General features: G+C 44.6%; 1 protein-coding gene across 2 annotated transcripts in view; it reads left to right on the forward strand.

The window, feature by feature from the left end:
* Positions 1-23,599, forward strand: part of CUL1 (cullin 1) — an 88,127-nt gene that overhangs the window by 26,944 nt on the left and 37,584 nt on the right. For both annotated transcript variants that reach the window (XM_052638367.1, XM_052638368.1), the window contains exon 2: positions 7,331-7,632. In XM_052638367.1, coding sequence (XP_052494327.1) covers positions 7,493-7,632 — 140 coding nt within the window. In that variant the 5' untranslated portion in view covers positions 7,331-7,492. The remainder of the gene's footprint in view (positions 1-7,330; positions 7,633-23,599) is intronic.

Raw genomic sequence — 23,599 nt, forward strand, 5'->3', positions numbered from 1 at the left:
AGGATCTGTAGTGCCTGTTACAGCAGTTGAAAAGTCAGCACCTGGAAGCTCTGGAGTCGGACGCTAGTGTGATGAACAGTGGACTATTTTTCGTTTCCAAACCAGTGAGGCGTATTTCGTTGAGTGAGTGAGGTTTATCTCACTGAGTGAAAAAAGTTGTAGAATGATGTGCGGTTGATCCCAAGAAAGTTAGGTCTCTGTAGGGATCAGCACAGATTTACCTTTCCTTTTTTAAAAAAATGTTCTGTTGTTTCTTAAAACATTAGTGTTTTCTTGAAAATCCAACCCTGAGATGTATTCAGGGAAAAATATGCTCTAGCCTAGTCAGTTTGAGTGGGAGATATTTTATGCTGTTTTTCTGACAGGAATTCATAAGACGCATTCACTTATTAAGGCCTCTGAACTCTTGTAGCAAGCAAAATATTTAGCTGCAGTAAAGGTGGCATTTCCCCAGATCGGCTGGATGATCTGTTCAGTTGATGTTCCAGTTAGCGTCTGCAGACATCTGTCATACGTGCTCTGTTAAGAAAGCCCTTTCCTTACTAATGAAACTCTGAGTTACTAATATCAAAGAGAATATAGTTTTTAGGATTCTTGGAGGTCGTTTGGTTAGTTTATGCTTGTACTCAACAAAAGAATCTTACTCACCATTTAATCTTGAGAAATAAACTGTTTGATTAGGTCACAGTTTGAAGTGTTAGAACGCTTGTTTTAATACTGATTCCGATGGCTTTCATATCCCTTTGGAACAAGTCTCTTTCATGAGCCAGGTCCTTGAATATCCAACCTCCCTGCTCCTCTTAGACAGCTTTGTTTTGACTCCTGGGTTCCACTCCCTTATCTTACTTGGTTGGGGGAGGGGAGGGTGAAGTGAGCCGTGCTGTGACTGGTCCAGGCTTCTGAGCCCGGGGCTGGGGCGGGACAGGACCGCAGGCTCCGCCCACAGGTTCCCGCCCTGCGTTGGTTGCGTTTTGTGCCTTGGTTTCTGTGCATCCACTTGAAAGCAGCCAATCTGCAGTTTCTCTGAAAACTTGAGTGTTCCTCCTGGATATTCATGACCGCGCCGGAAACCCTGTGATGCCAAGGAGTCACTGTAAGAGAGTGCTTTTGCCCGACTTTCTAAGTATATGTTTGGTTTAGTTTTGTTTTTTTGTTTTTAGTATCTCCTGGCTTTTTGGACATCCCTAAGTTTTATGGCTGTGGGATGTGAATTATTAGGAAAGTATTTTTATCCCTTACCCCAAAACCATTTCAGCCTCTGACTTTTCATGAGGTCCGCCTGAGGTTATGGGTAGTTCTTGATGGCTTGGTTATGGGATGGAGGGCAGGTGGTTTGTAAAGTGGTTTTATTCCTGAAAATTCCACACTGACAGATAAGCTAGTATTTTATGGGCACCTATGTTATTGTATTTATTATTCCAAACAGTTCACTATCAAACATTGAGGGATGCATCCAGTCAGTTCAGTTCCTTCGCTCAGTCGTGTCCAACTCTGTGACCCCATGGACTGCAGCACACCAGGCTTCCCTGTCCATTACCAACTCCTGGAGTTTGTTCAAACTCATGTCCATAGAGTCGGTGATGCCTTCCAACCATCTCATCCTCTGTCGTCCCCTTCTCCTCTCAGCTTCAATCTTTCCCAGCATCAGGGTCTTTTCCAATGAGTCAGTTCTTCGAATCAGGTGGCCAAAGGATTGGAGTTTCAGCTTCAGCATCAGTTCTTCCAGTGAATATTCAGGAGGGATACATAAGCAGATGAAATCCAAACACAGCCCCCCACCCCAAGGTGGGACCTCCATCACCAGAGCACCCCCTATCCATTTGGGCCCCACCCACGTGCCCCTTCCAGGAGGAGCTGGACTCCCAGAGGTCCTCCAGCTGTAAGGTCCTCCCTGACCTCCCCGCCTGGCGCACTTGCAGGGACTGAGCCCCCAGGAGCAGAAGCACAGACTGCTGCCCGGTGTGCCAGTCCAGGCAGTGCTGGGCGCCTCCCAGGGAGGGGCCACCTCATGGTTGGGCCCCTCTCTGCCCAGGCCTGCATCCTCCCCTGCCCCTCATCGATGGCATCCCAAAGAAGCATTCACCACCCAAACTCTGTCCAGGCATTTGCTCCACAGAGCCCAGCCTGAGACCAGCAGGCAGCTGCTGTTAGCACATGGCCTGATTTTTAAGACGTTTCTCTGATGTTCTTACTTTTAATGTTTCCTTTTAGATGTAGTTTTAGCTTTCTCTATTGTAGGATAAGTGATAGATGTTAAATATTATAAATGGGAGACTCGGGGGGTTATTGAAAATATAAGATGAGGTTAGCCTCTTTCAACTTATCAGTTAAGTCGGTAATGGCATGTGAGTTTTTGTGAACTGTGTAAATTTTGGATACTCGGTGAGTATCCAAAACTAGAAAACGGGAATGACTCATTTGAAAGGGAAAACAATAAAGCGCCTAAAAGCAGAAGTAAGGTAGTTTGCTGACTTTTCACCGCACGAGCCGAGATTTGGCTGTGGCACCAGATTCCCACTCGTAGAGCTAGACAGAAAATGTGTGTGATAAAGTAGACTTGTTATTTTAACATGAGAGATTGTGTTTGATCTTGGAATACCGGTGACTCTGATAGAGTAAGACTCATAACTCGAATCAGATGTACAATAGGAGAAAGAAGGAGCACATTTGGGTGCTGATGTTGAATGGGGACAGTGAGGTCGTGTGGGGAAAAATAAAATCACTGACCATTTTATTCAGTGTACCTTATTAACCTTGCCCCTGGGGTGGAAGTGAGGTGGGATGATAAGTGCCTTGTTATTTTTGTTGAGTCTCGCAGTCGTGTCCAACTCTTTGCAACCCCATGGACTGCAGCGCACCAGGCTTCCCTGTCCTTCACTCCCTTCAAAAGCTTGCTCAGACTCAGGTCTGTTAAGCCGGTGATGCCATGCAACCATCTCACGCTCTGTCACCCCTTTCTCCTCTACCCTCAATCTTTCCCGGTATCCGGGTCTTTTCCAGCAAGTCAGCTCTTCACATCAGGTAGCCAAAGTATTGGAGCTTTAGCATCGGTCCTTCCAGTGAACATTCAGGGTTGATTTCCTTTAGGATTGACTGGTTTGATCTCCTTGCAGTCCAGGGGACTCTCAAGAGTCTTCTCTAACACCACAGTTCAAAAGCATCAATTCTTTGGCGCTCAGCTTTCTTTATGGTTCAGCTCTCACATCCATACATGACTACTGGAAAAACCATAGCTTTGACTACAGGGACTTTTGTTGGCAAAGTAATGTCTCTGCTCTTTCATATGCTGTCTAGGTTGGTCATAGCTTTCCTTCCAAGAAGCATCTTTTAACTAAATGGCTGCAGTCACTGTCCACAGTGATTTTGAAGCCCAAGAAAATAAAGTCTGTCACTATTTCCATCGTTTCCCCATCTATTTGCCTTGAAGTGCTGGGACCAGATGCCATGATCTTAGTTTTCTGAAAGTTGAGTTTTAAGCCAGCTTTTTCATTCTCCTCTTTCACTTTCATCAAGAGGCTTTTTTAGTTCCTCTTCACTTTCTGCCATTAGGGTGGTGTCATCTGCATATCTGAAGTTATTGATATTTCTCCCAGCAATCTTGATTCCAGCTTGAGCTTCATCTAGCCCGGCATTTCACATGATGTACTCTGCTTGTAAGTTAAATAAGCAGGGTGGCAGTAGACAGCCTTGATGTACTCCTTTCCTTCCCAATTTTGAACCAGTTCGTTATTCCATGTCCGGTTCTAACTGTTGCTTCTTGACTTGCATACTGGTTTCTCAGGAGGTAGGTCAGGTGGTCTGGTATCCCCATCTCTTGAAGAATTTTCCACAGTTTGTTGTGATTCACACAGTCAAAGGCTTTAGCATAGTCAGTGAAGTAGAAGTAGATGTTTTTCTGGAATTCACTTGCTTTTTCTATGGTCCAGTGAATGTTGGCAATTTGATCTCTGATTCCTCTGCCTTTTTGAAATCCAGCTTGTACATCTGGAAGTTCTTGGTTCACATACTGTTGAAGCCTACTTTGAAGGATTTTGAGTGTTACCTTGCTAGCATGTGAAATGAGTGCAATTGTGTGGTAGTTTGAACATTCTTTGGCACTGCCCTTCTTCGGAATTGAAATGAAAACTGACCTTTTCCAGTCCTGTGGCTACTGCTGAGTTTTCCAAATTTACTGGCATATTGAGTGCAGCACTTTTAACAGCATCATCTTTTAGGATTTGAAATAGCTCAGCTGAAATTCCATTAACTCCGCTAGCTTTATTTGTAGTAATACTTCCTAAGGGCCACTTGACTTCACACTCCAGGATGTCTGGCTCTAGGTGAGTGATCATACCACCGTGGTTATCTGGGTCATTAAGACCATTTTTGTGCACTTCTGTGTATTCTTTTTTTTTCTTTGGCTGCTCTGGGTTCTAGTTGCAGCATGTGGGATCTAGTTCCCTGGCCAGGGATTGAACCTAGGCCGCCTGCGTTCAGAGCCCAGAGTCTTAGTTGCTGGGCCGCCAGAGGAGCCCGCTCTTCTGTGTACTCTTGCCACCTCTTCCTGATGTCATCTGCTTCTCTCAGGTCCATGCCGTTTCTGTCCTGCATTGTGCCCGTCTTTGTATGAAATGTTCTCTTGGTGGCTCTGATTTTCTTGACGAGATCTCTAGTCTTCCCCATTCTACTGTTTCCACTACTTCTTTGCATTGTTTACTTAAGGTTTTCTTCTCCTTGCTATTCTTTGGAACTCGGCATTCAGATGGGTAGATCTTTCCTTTTTTCATTTGCCTTTCTCTTCTTTTCTCAGCTGTTTGTAAGGCCTCCTCAGACAACCATTTTGCATTTTTGCATTTATTTTTCTTGGGGATGCTCTTGATCACTGCTTCCTGTACAATGTCACAAACCTCCGCCCATAGTTCTTCAGGCACTCTGTCTGTCAGATCTAATCCCTTGAATTTCTTTGTCATTTCCACTGTATAATCATAAGGGATTTGATTTAGGTCATACCTGAATGGTCTAGTGTTTTTCCCTACTTTCTTCAATCTAAGTCTGAATTTTGCAATAAGGAGTTCACTACCTGAGCCACAGTCAGCTCCTGGTCTTATTTTTGCTGACTGTATAGAGCTTCTCCATCTTCAGCTGCAAAGTATATAACCAATCTGATTTCGGTGTTGACCATCTAGCGCTGTCCATGTATAGAGTCGTCTTTTGTGTTTTTGGAAGAGGGTGTTTGATATGACCAGTGTGTTCTCTTGGCAAAACTTACCTTGCTAGCATGTGACATCCCGTGCACACCAAAACCCAGTGGGAGGAGAAATTCAGCTGTTTTGGGGAAAGGATGAGGACTTCCAGAAACTGGGCCACCGCCCACTTTTTGACCTTTTATGGCCATCCTTGGAGCCGTCCTGGTGCCCGTTGATGTGTTGCGTAGCATACTGAGGTGTGGCAGTGAGTGTGCCCCGAGACCCAAGGTCTAGGGGAAGTCAGCCACCCGCCATCTTGGGCCTACTTGCTTCTAACCAGTTTGTGTCGTGTCCTTGGGCTGTGTCATTCTTTTAAAGGTTGTGTGCCGTGCCCCCTTCAGTCTCACTACCAATCCAGAACACGCCAATTCTTCTCAAGTGGGGTGATGGAATGTGCCACGCAAGGTCGAGAAAAGGCAGATTGAAGTCAGAAAACATTTACAAAGTGGTGGCTGAGATGTTAAGTTTCTTAAAACTAAGAGGATTCATCCTTGTGTTAGACAGTTTTATGTTTCACTTTTGGACGTACCTATTTGAATGTATGATATAAAGTGTTTTTAAGGTTAGGAATGGTGTTGTGGTTTCATAAAATATGAAGCCCCATAGCTTAGGTTCTAAGTGTCAGAGTCGATCAGGCTTCAGAAGTTCAGGCACTGCCCACTCGTGTGGCTCCCGCTGTCCTCAGTGTGCCTCAGCCCACAGAGAGCCCCACGCGGCCACTGAGGCGCAGGGCGCACTGGAGCCCTTGCAGGCTGTGACACCCATTCTTAGTGTTCCAGGTACCATGTACCTCCCAGCATTTATTTTTTGGAGCCATTGAAGTAATTTGGTGTTTCCTAGTTTTGCACCGGAAATGCTTGTTTAAAAACCACCACATTTTGATGTCACATACATAGACAATCCTCAACGTATGTCTGTAATGTTTTATATTGGAAAGTACTGACTTAACACAGTATTGAATAGCTAATGTTCTTTATCTGTGGATTCATAATCCTGAGGCATTATGAATTGTATTTTGCAGTCGCTTCATACACTTAGAGATGATAGCCATTACCATTTGTCAACCCTGATAGCTCAGTTGGTAAAGAATCCACCTGCAATGCAGGAGACGCCGGTTCAATTCCTGGGTTGGGAAGATCCGCTGGAGAAAGGATAGGCTACTCACTCCTGGCTATTCTGGCCTGGAGAATTCCATGGACGATATAGTCCATAGGATTGCAAAGAGTCAGACACGCCTGAGCGACTTTCGCTTCACTTCACCTCTTGTCAAGTGTTTACTGTGTGTTAAATAGACCTGCCCCTATTTTGCAGGCTAGGAAATTGAGGCTTAGAGCAGTGAGAAGTAACTTGGCCATGACCATATATCTGTAGGTGTGGAGCTAAGCTTCAAACCCAGGTCTCCCTAAGTTCAGGGTACATTTTAAATGTTGATAATTCTTGCCCAATTCCCTTCTCCAAAAGGAGTGACTGGGGATTCACTGGCAGTCCAATGGCAGTCGGTGCTCTCACTGTCGGGGTCCATAGTCAATCCCTGGTGCAAGAAGTAAGATCTCGCAAGCTGCCGACTGCTCCTCCTCTCCCCCGAAAAGGAGTGACCATTCCCCCTCACTTTGAGCCTCACCACCATTTGTATTTTGCCAGATGCTAAGTGAATTTCTTTTTTTTTTAATTCACAGGTAACTAGTGAGTTTGAACGTTTGGCTTCTTCTGTTAGCCATTTGTGTTGCTCTTTCTGGACATTTCCTTTGCCTTTTTTCCTTTGAGTTTGTCTAACTGTTAACGTTAGGTCAAGTAATGTAGACCTTTTGAAGACCAGCGAAACAGCATGTTAGTTGTGATTGAATATAAGTTTTACCTGCTCTTCTCCACACACTCTAATAAGCATAATGATTTTGAACTAAGCATCTACGTACGCATATTACACAGTGTGTTGTCACATAGAAAGCGAGATAATCTCTGGATCAGCATGCAGAGGCGTCTACTGGGGCCTGCAGACCCCGCGTTGCCATCAGCGTGTGGGCAGCGTCCTCTCACACTGCCCCCGTCCCATGAGGCAGGATGTTTGTTGAGAGAGGACTAATCAGTAACCTGTATTTCTTCTTCAGGTTTGCCTGCGATGAGATTTCACTGTCTCCATTCAAAGGACATCCTTTCTGAGCCGCTGTGAATACATTTGGAATGATAACTGTATATTTTCATCTGATGGAGAATTAGCTGAACCTTGACTAAGGATTGCTGCACTGGACGACTTCAGAATATTACTCACCATGTCATCCAACCGGAGTCAGAACCCCCACGGACTGAAGCAGATTGGCCTCGACCAGATCTGGGACGACCTCAGAGCTGGCATCCAGCAAGTGTACACCAGACAGAGCATGGCCAAGTCCAGATACATGGAACTCTACACGTATCCTCCTGTGTCAGCCGAGGTCGTTTGCTTAGGATTTTGATCCTTTACTGGTCCGGCCCGTGACTCGTTAGAAATTTTACATCACGTGTTCTCTCTGCAGTTCATCCTATGATAGAATCAGTAAGGTTTGTTTTTAGCCTTCAAAGTTAACTCATTTACTCTTTCTGCATGTACGAACAGAGGTGAAAGTGGCTACGTGGTGGTCTAAAGCAGTGCTGCTCAGCCCAGGAGCCGCTCGTGGCTGTTTTCATTTGGAATCATTAGTCGTGGTACCCGTGTTGTAAGCGCACTGTAGGTAATCACTTCAGCCAGGGCAGGAAGTTCTATGGCAGGGTGCTGCTTACCGCTGGGGGCTTTGGTTTCTGTATTGTCTGGGGCTGCCCTCATGCGGTGGGGCAGGGTGGAAGAGCTTGCATCAGAAGTGGTCTGGTCCACAAAGCAGGAAATATTTACCGTCTGGTCTGTCATGGGACAGGCTTGTGACTCCCACGTAAAGGGTCACCATGCGGAGCAAAAGTTATATTGTTGTGGCCTTGTTTTACAACTACGGTGTTCAGGTATTTCACTCTATATGGTCCCTGGTAGGTGCAAGGGACTGCCGTGTGCTTGGAAGGTTGTGTTGTCTGCTGTATGCAGTCGGCCCTCCTGATCCTCGGATGCGGAACTCCAACTGGACTGGCCGTTTTATATGAGGGACTTGAGCGCCCACAGCTTCTGGCATGGGAAGGTGGAGTGGTCCTGGAACCTGACCCCCACAGGTACCAAGAGATGGCTGAGTGTGTGTGCACCAAGGCTTACTACCTAACTTGTAGAATTTCTTGAGTCCATTCAAATATCAGAAATTGCAGTTGAAGCTAGCTCACCAAAGGGCGGATTGCTACTGATTTGCTAACTTTAGGAGTTTAAAGTTGTTAGTTTGGAGCAGATTTACGTTTAAAGCTTTAATGTGTATCAGTGATTGTCAAACTTGGTTATGTGATAGTCCAGGAGGCCCTCGACTATGCTAATATTTTACGGCCTTAAAAAAGTTTAACATTAATTTGAATAGGTATGAAACTATATGTCTATCTCTAAAATGAAAACTTAGTGTGGATATAGACCAGTATTCATAAATACACATATATTTAGGCTGTAGACTACTTCAAAAATAGCCGCGTTATTGAGCTATAATGCACATACCATAAAATGCACCCTTGTTACGTGTGCAGGGCAGAAGTTTTCGGCGTACTCTCACATTGTGCAACCGTAACCACTGTCTAAATTTAGAGGCTTTTCATCACCCCCCAGAGCAACTAACTCTGCACCCTTGCTAGTCACTTCCCATCTGTCCTCCCCCCAGTTCCTGGCAACTGCTAACCTACTTTCTGTTTCTATGAATTTGCCTATTCTGGACATTTCACATAAATGGAATCACACAGTGTGTGGCCTTCTGTGGCTGGCTTCTTTGACTTAGCATAATGTTTCCAGGCCTCATTCTTGTTGCAGCACGTGTCAGCACATCATTCCTTTTTACAGCTGAATGTGATGCATATTCCATATTTTGCTTATTCATCCGTCAGTGATGGATATCTGGCTATTATGAACCATATTGTTATAAATATTGTGTGTGAGTTTTTGTGTTTTGTGTAGGCATGTGTTAAAAAGCATGTGTATATGTATGAGTGGAATCACTGGGTCTTGTGACGTGTCGAATACTTTTAAGGAGGCCGTTATCTTTACAAATGAAGAGGATATTGATCCCCTCAAGAAGGTTGTGGCTTGCTAGGTGTGACAGGTTTTGTGGTTGGAGGTTTTTGAGGTGTGTGTGTGGTTTTTTTTTTTTTCGGTTGGTTATTTTGTTTAATTCTTACAACTCCTAGAGCTAAAGATGGTGATTCCAGTGATGAAACAAGGCCCTTGGTTGGATTTCTGCATGCTAACAACAGGGGAGTGCTAGAATAGAATGATGGAAATTTAGCTGCTAGTTGGTCTCCAGGGAGCTTATTAGTTTTCATTTTTGACCAGCCCAGATTGTTCCTTGTTCAGTATAATGTTTTGGTCTTAGAACTCTCTCTGCTTGCTGCAATTACTAAATTCTTTTATTCTATAAATGTAGGTTGTCATTTTGATATTTCCCATTAAAAAAAATTTTTTTTTTTTTTTTTCAGAAATAACTCTTGAGTAAGATTCTTCTAGTTTTGTCTGAGAAGATAATAGTTTCATTTATATAGTACATTTATTAAGAGTGGAGAATCTGCCACCCTTGAGCTGTTGCTGTAAAACTCCTCACCAAACCCTCCTGGGTTGGGACACACAGTTTTTCAGGGCGTGAGCCCACTATGCCCCCCTTTGCTGGCAAAGCAATAAAACTCTTCTTTTCTACTTCTCCCCTCCCCCACAAAAAAGAGATTGGAGGTTCTGAACTTGACATTAATTCCTTAGGTATTATTTGTGAAATCAGAGCTGCCATTTGAGTCCTGGGTATCAGATGCTGTGCTGAGAACCATCTACATCTGCTTGGAGGCTTTCATCAGTCACCCACGAGGGCTGGTGATAGTAACCCTCCTGCGGTGCTGTCAGAAACCCAGTCTCCCAGAGCTTGGGTAACTTGCCTAGTTGCTATAGCAACCAGGGCAGTGATGATGCTCATCTGAAACTCTTAGTAGCCTGACTCTAGAAACTGCCTTTATCCATTCTGTGGCCTTCAGATTCTGAATGTGAATGAGCCATAGTTCTCAAAATATTTTCTGTATTTCTTTAGGAAGTTCCAAAAGAGTCTGATCAACCCTTAAAGATTAACTTTTAGGACGCAGATGAAACAGAATGTCTACTTGTGTTTATTAGTTGAATTACTGAAACTCATGAACTTCTGCTCCCTCCTTCACCTGCATTTTTTAACATCAGTGTTATTTTCCAGTATAGAGGAGCTCAAGTCATCTGGCACATTTTTCTAGAATGCATCTTCACTTCCATTTCAGTCATTTACGCACAGCTTTTGGAAACTGTGTGTCGCCATACCAGGGTTCTATCTCAGCCTCAGTTTACATAACAGTGTTTGTAAAAGCTATCTCTTTTGGGTGTACATTCAGTCTCCATGCAACCGCTCAGCTGCATCGCCCCTTAAAATAATCTCCCAGGCTGGTTTCCAGTGACGGATGCTCTAGCCCTGGCTTGTGAGGTTGTGTTTCAGGCTGGGAGGTACTTTGGATCCTGGGGAGGAGGAGCAGACTGCGTCTCCCTTCTGCTGTCAGCCCGGGGCCTGGTGGAGGAGGGCTGGCCGGGAGAAGGAGGAGGGGTCCTTTGCCTGTCGTCACTGTAGACAGCAGCTCACAGCGAGATCTTTACCCTCTGTTTATCTTCGAGAAACATGTGACACGTTTTCCAGAGAAAAGTAACCAGCTTCTGGAAGTGGAACTAGTGTTCCTAGAGCGATTAGCAACCACTGGCACCTGCGGTGCTATAACAAGAAGGTGGGTTATTATACAGCATAAATGTTCTTGATTTCTCAACTCAGAGTAGCAGAAGAAAGAGAAGGCAACTTGAGGAAAGGGGGGACAAAAAAGGTTCCAGAGCACCTGAGTCAGAATGATCTAGTTCAGTTATTAATAACTTTGTTCCCAGCCGTTCGCAAAGGCTTCCCTTTTCTCCTTCAAGTTCAGCCTGTAGCCCTGGCTCCCCACTGGATGCCTGTTAGCAGGTCTGATTTTCTGTCTCAGGTGTGTACAGTACAGTGCAGCAACTTTCTTTTGTTTTTTCTTTTTGGAGTAAAATATAGGAGTACATTCTATGCTGGTGGGTAAATAATAGTAGAGTTTCTTTCTTTTTCTTTTGAACTTGAAAAGGGTAGTGACGTTTCCTATTTGGTTTCTTTCTTTCTTCTTTTTAAAATGATTCATTAATTTATGGCGCTGCTGGGTCTTCATTGCTCCACAGGCCTCTTCTCTGGTTGTGCTGAGCACAGGCTGCTCTCTAGCTGTGGTGGTGTTGGGGAGCTCGGGCTTCAGTAGTAGGTGCTCTGAAGCTTGCGGAATCTTCCTGGACCAGGGATCGAATTCATGTCCCCTGCATTGGCACGTGGATTCTTTACCACTAAGCCATCAGGGAAGTCTCCTATTTGAGCTTCTTGACACCACTGTGTTTCCATGCCCGGCTCAGAGAGCAGGCGCGGGTCCTGACTTCGGGCAGGGGGTGCAGCGTGATGAGGGGCCCCCCGTGGCATACCCGACAGCGGCTGGTCATGGCTAGCCTAGCTGGCAGGCCATCTGGTTAAGTTTGTTGGTTTTGCTAAGCCCCCGGTCTTCCTGCTTCTCACTTCCAAGTCATTCTTTTTTTTTTCTGAAGTTGTTATTCACCTAGAATCATAATTTTAGCCTCCCTTGGAGTCAGTTTAAACTTCTGTGTTGATGTCTTTCTCTTTTTCTTTTTCCTCTCTGCCTGCAGAAGTTCTCAGACACTTGACAGGGTCTGTTTTCCTCCCTGTGGTGCTGTGAGCTGAGTTAGTTTATTCTGATTTCAAAGTTCCTTTTTTCCCTGGCAGTTGCATTAAGGACGACGTACGTTCCTATTTCCTAGCCTGGGCTGCTTACCTGTCCACAAGTTGGAATACAAGCATATTCAGAATTCGCAGTTAATCTCTGTCCCCACAGTCTGCGTGGAGAAGGAAATGGCAACCCACTCCAGTATTCTTGCTTGGAGAATCCCATGGACAGAGGAGCCTGGTGGGCTGCCGTCTATGGGGTCGGACAGAGTTGGGGCCCGACTGAAGCGACTTAATAGCAGCAGCAGCAGCAGCAGCAGCAGCTGTCACAGTCTGTGACTCAGTTCGCATCACTGGGTGGGGGTGCTCTCCCCCCCAGAGCAGCTCCTGGGCCCCTGGCAGGGCTGAGAGCCCCCAGGCCATGCAGTCCCGCCGCTGCTCAGTGCCCGCCAGCCGTGCGTGGGGTCGCCACTGCCTTCTCGGTCGCCGGCTCCCCCCAACCCTGCCTGCTCCTCCGTGGCAGCTGTGGCCGTGGGGCCGGTGTTCCCTGTGGCAGCCGCCCTCCCTGCCCACCTGCCCAGGATTCTCTGTCCTGTATAGAAACTCGGGCTCTTCGAAAAGCAGATCAGACAGAAAGAATGTCAGATTGTTTTCACAGTGCCTTGGGATGGTCCCAGTCCACCTTGAGGTGACCATGCAGCCAGTGAAGGTATTTGGACATCTCTTATCTTGTACTTTTTATTCAGGAGTTGTAACATTAATCCGGTTTTGCTCACCTAACAAGCATGGCCTTCATCAAATAAACCTAAGTGTATAGAAGTATTTTCTTCCAAACGTACGCAGCTCTCGATATATATATATACACACATATATATACACACACATATACACACACACACATATATATATACACACACATTTATCCATATTTTTAGAATAAGACTCTGAAGGATATAACTGGTTCACAGAGCGAAGAAATGCAAAAGGTCAGTAAGCCTATAGGAAAATTTTTAACCTCTTATTTGTTAAAGAAACGAAGAATTTAAGACATTTTAAACCTATCGGGTTTACAGCCATTTTAGAGAAGTGATTGTAGCCAGTGCTGGCCCACGTGAAAGAAGCTGGTATTGCCACAGTTAGGTGGTATCAATCTGCTACGATCTTTCTGGGGAAGTATAGAAATATAAAGACATAAAAAGGTACTTTGGCCCACTGATTTTTGTTTTATAACTTTTAACTGTCCTAAGGAAATGTGCTGAGTCATTAAAGTCCTTTCCAACTCTTAGAGACCCCACGGACTGGAGCGCACCAGGCTCCTTTGTCCATGGCATTTCCCAGGCAAGAATAGTGGAGTGGGTTACCATTTCCTCCTCCAGTTATGTTCAAATTGTATGTGCCAGGGGTTCAGAATATTTTATAATTGGAAACAACGGGAAACAACCTCATTGTTCAACACTGCTGCTGTTGCTAAGTCGCTTCAGTTGTGTACAACTCTGTGGGACCCCATAGACGGCAGCCCACCAGGCTCCGCTGTCCCTGGGATTCTCCAGGCAAGAATACTGGAGTGGGTTGCCATTTCCTTCTCCAATGCATGAAAGTGAAAAGTGAAAGCGAAGTCGCTCAGTCGTGCCCGACTCTTAGCAACCCCATGGACTACAGCCTACCAGGCTCCTCCGTCCATGGGATTTTCCAGGCAAGAGTACTGGAGTGGGATTTGATATAAATGGCCATAAACAGCCATTAAGAATTCACTGACGAATATTATTCATTGACATGTAACAATGTTCCTAATAACGGGGAATGCAGGGTATGAAATGGTTTGTGTGATGTGAAGCCCCAGGACACCATCTGTACTTTTGGAAAGCTTTGCGTAGCGTGGAAAGTGTCCGTCCGTAGGTATTGGGCTTATGGATGGTGTTTTAAAGCCTCATCTGTGCTTTCTAGACTGTCGGTATAGAACATACTTTTTAAGATACAGTTGATTAGTTTTTGCTTATTTCCCTTGTGCAACTAGAAGTCCTAGTTATTTCACTGGCTTGCAAAATTCCTTCTGTCTTTCGTTACTGACACGGTACTGTTAAAATAGTTTTGGGGATTGAGAAACCAAATCTATCTTCCAGAGGAAACCCATAGAAATTATATTGGGTTGGCCATAAAGATGTTACAGAAAAACCCGAGTGAACCTTTGGCCAACTCAGTAATCATATCGCGTAGTTGTCTCTGGAGGCAATTTTGGGGGTTTTATTAGTATCAACATGGTATGTTGAGCTTTCTTCTTCTAAATTTGATTCATGGTGTGTATACTCAGAGCACTTTGAGCTTTGTTAAAACAAATTTTGTGGTTAATCACAAGCTGTTGCGTGCAGTTTTTGCCTTTGAAATAAATGTGGATTTATTTGCTTCACTTGGGATATTCCCTTTCAGAGCCGTACCTGCCACAGCCCAGAGAGAACTTGATTCTTTAGTAGCTTTGCAGACGACAGTGTAGGGTGGGTGGCGGGCGGCGGGCCTGCCGGTGGCTGCAGCTGGGACATTTGGACATAGCTTGTAGTGCAGAGCCCTTGCAAATGATGTTGACACAGGCAGCTGCTCAGATTTCCGCTGTAAGTTCACCTGGATGAGAAGGGGTCGCAGAAAGTGGTTCTGTTCAGAGGGAAAATGGCTTGAGTTTGGTAGGAACTGAAAGTCACAGATTGATTCCCCAGATGTGTTGACTTTATGTTGTAAGGCTGGTGCTCTCTGGTAACAGACAATGGCGGCCGGTGCCCAGTCATAAAGTGTTCACAGGCGCCCTGGGCATCACAGCCAGGGACAGCGTGTGGTCACACAGAGTGCCTGGATGCCCGAGGCGGGGCGGGCACCCAGGCGATGTCTGCCTGGAGCTTCGCCTGTCACCCGACCCCTTTCACGGTGACTTGTCCCTACCAGTCACGCAAAGAGTGTGTTTTGGCGAACGATGGAGCAGTTGTGGGATGCAGAAGAGTCATGGGCCTGTTTCAGAGGCAGGCCCAGGCTCTGCCCTTAATGGCTGAGTGTGGGCAGAGACCCCAGGTGTCTGCCTCGGGCCCCACTCACTGTCCTAGTCTGGCTGCAGTGCCAAAGGAACCTTTCAGGGAACCTTTTGAAAACAAGGTCAGCGTTTTAAAGGTCAGCAGCGTGGCCTTGTTAGGCTTCGCTGCCCTAGTGTAAAGCAGCCAGTCCACTGACTCCCGAAGGAGGCTTCTGTTTGCTTGCCCCCGTTTCCTCCTCAGGGTCCCCAGGCCAGCTTCTCAGATGAGGAGCAGCTGGGCTTTGGGCTGAAGCTTTGCACAGTCAGGCACAACTGCCGATTTTATGGCCTAAATCTTACTTATAGGAAAAACTGCATGGGCTTGAGAGTAGATCGCCGTGGGGGCTTTCTGCTATGTAATTTTTGATTTTAGATACATAATCCTGTTGTAAACCTAGACTAGCAGGGCACACAGTGAAAAGCACACATCTTCTCAGCCACACCCCACCCCCACCCCTTCCCCCCATCAAGTCTCTCCAGTGCTGTCTCGGTCATGTCTGTCTGTCTGCGTGTTACTTGCACACACATATACAGAAAAAGAGAGTTTGTGTGCAGCTTAGAAATATACTTTAACACCCTTTCCCAGGTTTTAGCAACCATGTGCCTGGGATGGTCCCCTGGTCATCGGTCCTGCAGGGAACTTGCTCTGAATCCTCCCCTGAGTGTGAGGGCCAGTCTTGACACAGTATTGTTTTCTGCGGCTGTCTCACCACCCGGAATTGTTCCTGTCTGCTCTAGAAACAAACGTCTTTGTTGAAGACCATAGAGAAATGCATTCTCCTTGATTCCTTTGGTAGCATTTGCACGTTAGTTAGCTGTGGGGTTGCCTTAACCATTGGTTCTGTTACATAAATGCTATTAGACATGCTGAAGATAAATACTCTGAAACCAAAATTAATTTTGGCACGTAGCAGCCTGGATGCAAAATATGTTTATTTCGGATTGTTCATAGTTAGGTCATCTTTTAATTTTAGGGTTCTGACTTAGTTATTGTTAATTTTGTGTTCTATTTTATTTTTATGTTCTATAGATACTATTCTGGCTTGTATTTTTCCTTTTCCTGTGGTGTTTCAAGTATTATAGGGCTTCCCAGTTGGCTCAGATGGGAATCTGCCTGCAATGCAGGAGACCTGGGTTCTATCCCTGGCTTGGGAAGATCCCTTGGAGAAGGAAAAGGCTATCCACTCCAGTATTCTGGCCTGGAGAATTCAACTGCACGACTTTCACTTTCTTTCAGCTATTATAAGCTATCTCAAATGCTTTAAAGCAGTGGAAGGGTGTGTATGTGTATGTGATGCAATATTTAATAGTCTCATTTCATTAATTTGAAAGTCTTTGATGATGGGCAATACAGAAAGCAATTATTGCAGAGGAGATGCTCAGAGGAGGGAGAAAGATGTTGACACTATTGAAGTTGGAAGGCTTCAAGAACTAGTGAAAGCTAAGTGAACCTCAAAAGAGGAGTATAAATAAGGAGGAAAAAAATGAGAAAAGGGAGAAAGCCTTGCAGAGTTTTGTTTGAGGAGGAAAGATGGATGTGAAAGTGGGAAGTGGCACCACGAGAGGACACGAGGCTGGCCAGGAGTAGATGCTGTCAGGCTGGCCGCCGGACTTAGTTTCACCAGCTTTGACACAGAATGACTCCAGATTATGGTGAACCTTGCAGACCAGGTAATGTGTTTGTTACTGTTATTTTTTGAAAGCGGTGTAGGTCCACCGGGATGGACATATGACTTAAGAATCCTTGACTTGAGGAGGATGAATCTGTAAGCCAAATGGAGTTAAAACCGGAAAGAGATCAAAGGCACAGGAAGATCAGCTTGGTCTTGGCAATCCAAGCGCAATGTTGTGCAAGTTCTGAACTAGGGTAGTGGTGATGGAAACAGGAAACAAAAGGAGCAGATTTCTGGGCTTCTGGCTGAAGATGAAATTTGTTTTGACTTTCCCATTGGTGGCATCACTAAAATGATCATATAAAATCATTTTAAATCAGTGAAGACAAAGAATGGACGAGAGCTTAGATGAGAAATTTAACCGTTTGTTTGTTCTTTTTATTTAACGCAAAGCAGACTGAGTCGCCGCACTGATCCCCGGGGTGTAGGAAGCCTCGCCTTAGAGGGAATGTCCCCGAGGGAGGTGCCAGCCACAGCCCCGCCGGCCCTGTAGGCCGGAGAAGCTCAGAGCCTGAAGGCTCCGGCCTGGCAGAAGGTGGAGGGGTGAGAGGTGGTGCTGGGAGGTGAGCGATAGCGCCAGAGTCTGCAGACCTAGAGCCTGTCACGTCCCTCTCCTCGAGTGTGGAACTCCCGACAGCTGAGAGCCTGTATCCCAGGCAGAAGACTCGCTGCTTCTGTTTAGGACACGTTGAGTGGGCATTAATTGCATTAATTTGCAAACAGGAGGCCTAGCAGAAGTTGGGATAAATAGGAACTAACAACCGTGGCTGTGATAAAAAGTTAGCATTTAGAGTGACTGGTCCATCATGCGGTACCAGAACACTGCTGGTGATGCTAGGGACAGAACAGTTCTCTGGGAAAACTGAACAGCCTGAAAAATAAATGCATTTGTCGACACAAAAGGTGAGCCGTGCAGAACTATGGCCCACCAGCCTCCCTCAGGCCAGTGGTGTTCTCAGTTAGTTTTTTAGTGCCTTATCATTGTGAGTACTAAGGATTAATAGTTGTATGAAAGAACAGAATAGGCATAGAATGAAAGAGAACAGGAAGAAACTGACAATACAGGGAAAAGAAGAAAATGTTTTTAGAAGTAACATTTTTGAATGTTAGTCACAAAGTCTGAGATGAGAATCTCCTCATGGCAGTAAGTTAGGAACAGGACACTGTGAGAAGAGAACTCACATTTGCAATGGCAACTCAGGTTTTAAAAAGAATAGTAATAGAAGACCCTGAAGGACATTAAAAAGGAAAGATACAAGGGCAAGTAGCTTTGCGAACAGAAGCAAGCCAGGAGGCCCACCCACTATCTGACTGTTAGAAATTCTAAAGAAAAACATGGAGAGAAGAGTTTTTGAATTTATAATAGTGTTCATAGAGAGTATAAAATAACTTCCCAGAAGTGAAGATGTTAAATCACTAGTGCTGAAGATAATCAGGAAGAAAAGATGGATCCTGCAGACAAAACCATGAAGTTTCTGTGCACATAGAATTAAGAGAGAGCCAGCAGCCTGTGGGTTGAATGTGAGAGCAGGACAGAGTTCCTGGATTAGCACTGCTGGGAAGGTGCAGAGAGCAGTCAGTTCAAACTGGAGCGAGAAGACGGGGTAGCTGTTGCAGTTACTGCCAAAATTCCCTGGTGGCTCAGCCGGTAAAGAATGCCTGCAACACGGGAGACCTGGGTTGATCCCTGGGTTGGGACGATCCCTTGGAGGAGGGCATGGCAATCCACTCCCGTCTTCTTGCCTGGAGAATCCCCATGGACAGAGGAGCCTGGCGGGCTGCAGTCCATGGGGTTGTGAAGAGTCAGACACGACTGAGTAAGCACAGTGTTGAGTGAAACCCAGCTTTCAGTTACCAAGAGTAGCTCGTCCTTATGAAGAGGGCTTCCCTGGTGGCTCAATGGTAAAGCATCTGCCTGCCAATACAGGAGACTCAGGAGACTCAAGTTTGATCCCTGGATAGGGAAGATCCCCTGGAGGAGGACATGACAACCCACTCCAGTAATCTTACCTGGAAAATTCCATGGACAGAGGAGCCTGGCGGGCTGCAGTCCATGGGGTTGCAAAGAGCTGGGCATGCCTGAGCGCGCGCACACATGGAAGAGGCACAGCCAGGGAAAATGAACATAGTTTAGCAGCTCGAGTACTGAAATAGTTGGAGCCTAGCAGCCTGTCTCAGGCCATCAGTCTATCACAACACAGTTAAGAGCACCGTTACAGTAAGTCTCAATAAATAAAAATCATAAGAGGACCAACGTGGTACGTAGGCATTTGCTCAGTAGTAGATACATGACTGGCTCTGTAGCTTTGCTTCTGGTTTTAGATAGTAAAGCATTTCGAAGTGTCTTTAGCTAATTGGGCTTCCCTGGCTGCTCTGTGGTAAAGAATCCGCCTGCCAACGCAGGAGACGTGGGTTTGATCCCTGTGTCGGGAAGATGCCTTGGAAGAAGAAATGACAACCCATTCCAGTATTCTTGCCTGAGAAATCCCATGGACAGAGGAGCCTGGTGGGCTGCCGTCCTTAGGGTCACAAAAGAGTAGGGTACAACTTAGCAACTCAGCAACAACAGCAGACATCAGAAGTTTAGGGTTTTTATGTTTTGCTTTGAAGGTTTTTACATGTTATTTTCTGTCTTGGAGTTTTCAATCTTTTATCATAAAAAAATTTCAGACAAAGAAGTCAAAAGAATTTTACAGTGAAGACCCATTTTACTGGACTTGCTCAATCACGTATCTGTCTACCCTGAATCCGTATATCCATCCATCCATTTTACTTTGCGTGTTTCAGAGTAAGCTATAGACAACAATACACTTCTTACTAAATGCTTGAGCATGTACATCATTAGTATTTGAAATTTGTTTATAGTTTCCAGTAGAGAAGCTTTGTCTAGCACATTTGCCTAAGGAACCCAAAAACCTACCCAGATAGAGGGTGTCTTCATCGCTGTGGAAGGTTCCTTGATGCTTCCCAGGGCATCCTGGCCTCCCCTACGGCAGCTACCATAGATTAGTTTGGCAGTTCCCAGGAGTTCATCCAAAGGGCAATAGAGAGTATGCTCCCCTTCATGTAAGGCTGCTTTCATTCAGGGCGTTTTTGAGATTTATCCGTGTTATCTAAGTGGCAGTAGTTTTCTTTCCCTTTTGCTGAGTCATATTCCATTGTTTGAATACCACCGCTTCTTGATTCATTCTTCTAATGATAGATACCTGAGCTGTTTCCCTTTTTTTTGGCTATAGCAGGGGGAAAAACTATATCTAAGTGGAGATCTTTGGGGGAGATGCTTTTATATCTCTTGGGCCAACAGAGCAGTGGAATTGCTGCATTGTGTATTAATGGTATGTTTGACTGTGTAAGAAACTGACCAACTGTTTTTCCAAAGTGGCTGTATCATTTTGAATTCATGTGAGCAATGTTTGTGAATTCTAGTTGCCCCACAATATTGCCGACACCTGCTTGGAACGTCATTCTCTCTCATTTCAGCCGTTCTGGAAGTGTGTGTCATGGTATCTCATGGTTTTTATTTGCATTTCCCCAGTGATTAATGAAGTTGAGTCATTTTCATATGCTAGTTTACCATTTGTATGTCGTCTTTAGTAAAGTATCTGAGTCTTGGGGGCTTTTTGGGGGGATTAATATGCTTTTTATTATTGAGTTGTAGGAGTTCTCTGTTTAGGAGGCCAGCATTTTCTCAGACATGTCTTGCTGATATTTCCTCCCAGTCTCTGAGGCTTGCTATTCCTTTTCTTAATGGTGTTTTTGAGTGAGCAGGTAGTTTATTTTGAGGAAACCTAATTTGTTTATTTTCCTTTACAGTTATCTTCTGTGACCTATGAGAAACCTTTGTCTGGATCACAAAGATACTGTGTTTTCCTCTGGAAGCTTTGTGGTTGGGCTTTTCCATTTAGGTCTTTGTGTGTGGTGTGAGGTGGGGCTGGAGGTTGCTCTTTCCACCAGGTGGCTCTGCTATATAACTATTCCAGCATCATTTGTTTCCCCCCGAGGGGCAGTTTGGTGCCTTTGTTAAAACTGCCAATGTAAATGTGGTTTTATTACTAAAATTGTTTCATTGAAATGTGACCAGTGTAACGGGAGAATGTATTACTACTTTGATTTGTTTATATTTTGCAAAGTATGGTTGCATCTATATTCATGTAGGATTATTGGTTGCTGTTTTCATTTTTTATAATTTCTTACTGTAGCATTATGAAAATTCTTGAAGTCAGATAGTATAAGTCTTCCAACTTTGTTCTCCTACCTCAGGATTTTTTGACTATTCTAATTCCTTTGCATTTCTCTATAATAAGTTTTATTGTCAGTTTGTCAATTTCTACCCTAAAAATCGCTGGATTACAATTGGTATTGTGTTGAATTTTTTTAAAAGCAGTCTTTTTGAGATATAATTCACATGCCATACAGTTCATCCATTTAAAATGTTCGTTTCAATTGTTTTCAGTATATTCACAGGTATATTCAGTCGTCACATTTTAGAGCATTCTCATCTCAGAAAGAAACCCTGTACCCTTGAACTGTTCCTTCCTTAGTCCCCTACCTCCCTGCTGATCTACTTTCTGTCTGTAGATTTGTCAGTTCTGAACATTTCATGTAATGTAATCATGCTTGATACGTGGACTGAAACTTATGTCCGAAAATTCACATGTTGAAGCCCTGACCCCAGTTTTGCAGTATTTAGATGGGACCTTTAGGGGAATACTTAAGATTAAATGAGGTCATAAGGTAGGGCCCTGATCTATAGGATTGGTGTCCTTAAGTCTTAAAGACCCTCAAGACAGTATTATAAATGTTAGTTTTAAATCAGTCTTCGTATTTTAAAGAAGTAAGGAAAATAGTCTTTTCTATTTGCACAGCTATTCATTATTTCTGATGCTCTTCATTCTTTTCTGAAGATCCAGGATTTAACCTAGTATGAATTCCTCTGTACCTAGAATTTAAGTCTGTACTACGTGAACGCTCCTGATTCTATTTTATCTGAAATTACCCTATTTTGCCTTCCTTTTTGAAGAGTACTAGTTAGCACTGCCTCCTGTTTTCCATGCCTGGTTGGTTAATGGTGAGGGTGATGCTAAGTTGGGAATGAAAGTGGAGTTGAACTCTGGGTAGAAATTTTAAAAGAGCGTTTAAGAGCGCCTCCCCCCACCCCACCCCCAATTAAAATTTTCCTTTCCGTCTGTTCTGTGAGGCCCAGGGCTCCTTGCCTTGTTTCAGGGTCCTCTGAGGAGGTGAGGCTAAAAGGAAATAACAGTGGGGTGAGAGTGTGTTCTGTGCACAGAGAATACTTTGTGAAGAAGAAAGAATTCTGTGGTTAGAAGTTGTTAAGTACCCTAGCCCTGCTTTTCCAAAAGAATGGCTCTTTGATACCTGAAGAAGTGAAGTCACTCAGTTGTGTCCGACTCTTTGTGACCCCATGGACTGTAGCCTACCACACTTCTCTGTCCATGGGATTTTCCAGGCAAGAGTGCCGGAGTGGGTTGCCATTTCCTTCTCTAGGAGATCTTCCTGACCCAGGGATCGAACCCAGGCCTCCGGCACTGTAGGCAGACACTTTACCATCTGAGCCACAGGGAAGTCCCTACCTGAAGAGATACGTAAACTTTATATGTCCAAAGGAACCATATACTGAAATGCTCGTTATTTCTAAGTTAAACTCTTTCCACTTATTATCTTGTTAGCATCTCTCCGTCTTGATATCTGGATGTGCCATGCCCATTGCTTCCAGAGCCGGGTGCGCCCTCGGGTGTCGGTCACTGCCTGCTTACTCTGCAGGCTTCACCCCCGCCCCTGAGCCCCCAGCCCCGCCTTGTTCTTAGTCTGCAAACCATTAAGGACCATGGGAAGAATCTGCCCCAAAAGAAGAAACCCTTCTAATATCAAGCAAGCTCAGGTTCAAAACTTACAAAGCGATGAGAGCAGATTAGGAGGAAAAGCCGGTGCGGGGGCTGTGGACGTCTCTGCTGGGGCTGTCACTCTCGGTGTCCAGAGGAGGGCCTTGTGTGGGAAACACGCATCACCTTCAGGGCGCACAGGCCCTGAGGAGCGAGGCTGTGTAAGGCCTTTAAGAATGAGTCAACGAGCTTATTTAACTTTTCTTTATTTGCTTATAAGAATGTTGTGATACATCGTTTCACGTCTAAACCACTGATCTTTCAGGAGGTGAATATAAAAATTCCACCTAAGAATGCATTGTGTCAGATTATAATTGGCAGTATTTTCCTAGTGTTACTTAATATGATGCATAGCCTGAGTGGAGTCTTGGATTTAACTCCAAATATGTGAATTTGGTACATATATTACTGTTTGTATAACCATTCTGTATCCTGTGACAGTGTTAAAAACAGCTGCATATTATATCCTCAGGATCCAACAAGATATGTAACTAAGTCTTTGTGTTTGACAAATAGGATGTTACAGATTTTTTTTTTTTACCATCTTCAGCATTGCTGTCATAGTTTGCTAACTAAAGTAATTGTATACTTCCATGATAATTTCTGTACAGTAAATGCTTGTGAGGATAATCAAAAAGAATGCACTTGAAGATTTTTGAATATTTGCACATTTTAGTCCAGAAAAATATGTGGCAGTTTGAGCTCTGACGCCAGTGAATAGATGCTCCCTGTTCCTGCACTTGTTTGACTGTTTTTAAGACCTTTGTTAATCTAATAGCTAGAGATTGATATATTGCCAAGAAATAGAGATCAGTCTGGTCTAGGTAACCTAAAAAGTTCCCTGGAACCAAACACCTAGAACTGGTGTTTGAAATGTGAAAGGGAG

This window comes from Budorcas taxicolor, chromosome 4 (genome assembly GCF_023091745.1).
Source record: "Budorcas taxicolor isolate Tak-1 chromosome 4, Takin1.1, whole genome shotgun sequence".
NCBI lineage: Eukaryota > Metazoa > Chordata > Mammalia > Artiodactyla > Bovidae > Budorcas > Budorcas taxicolor.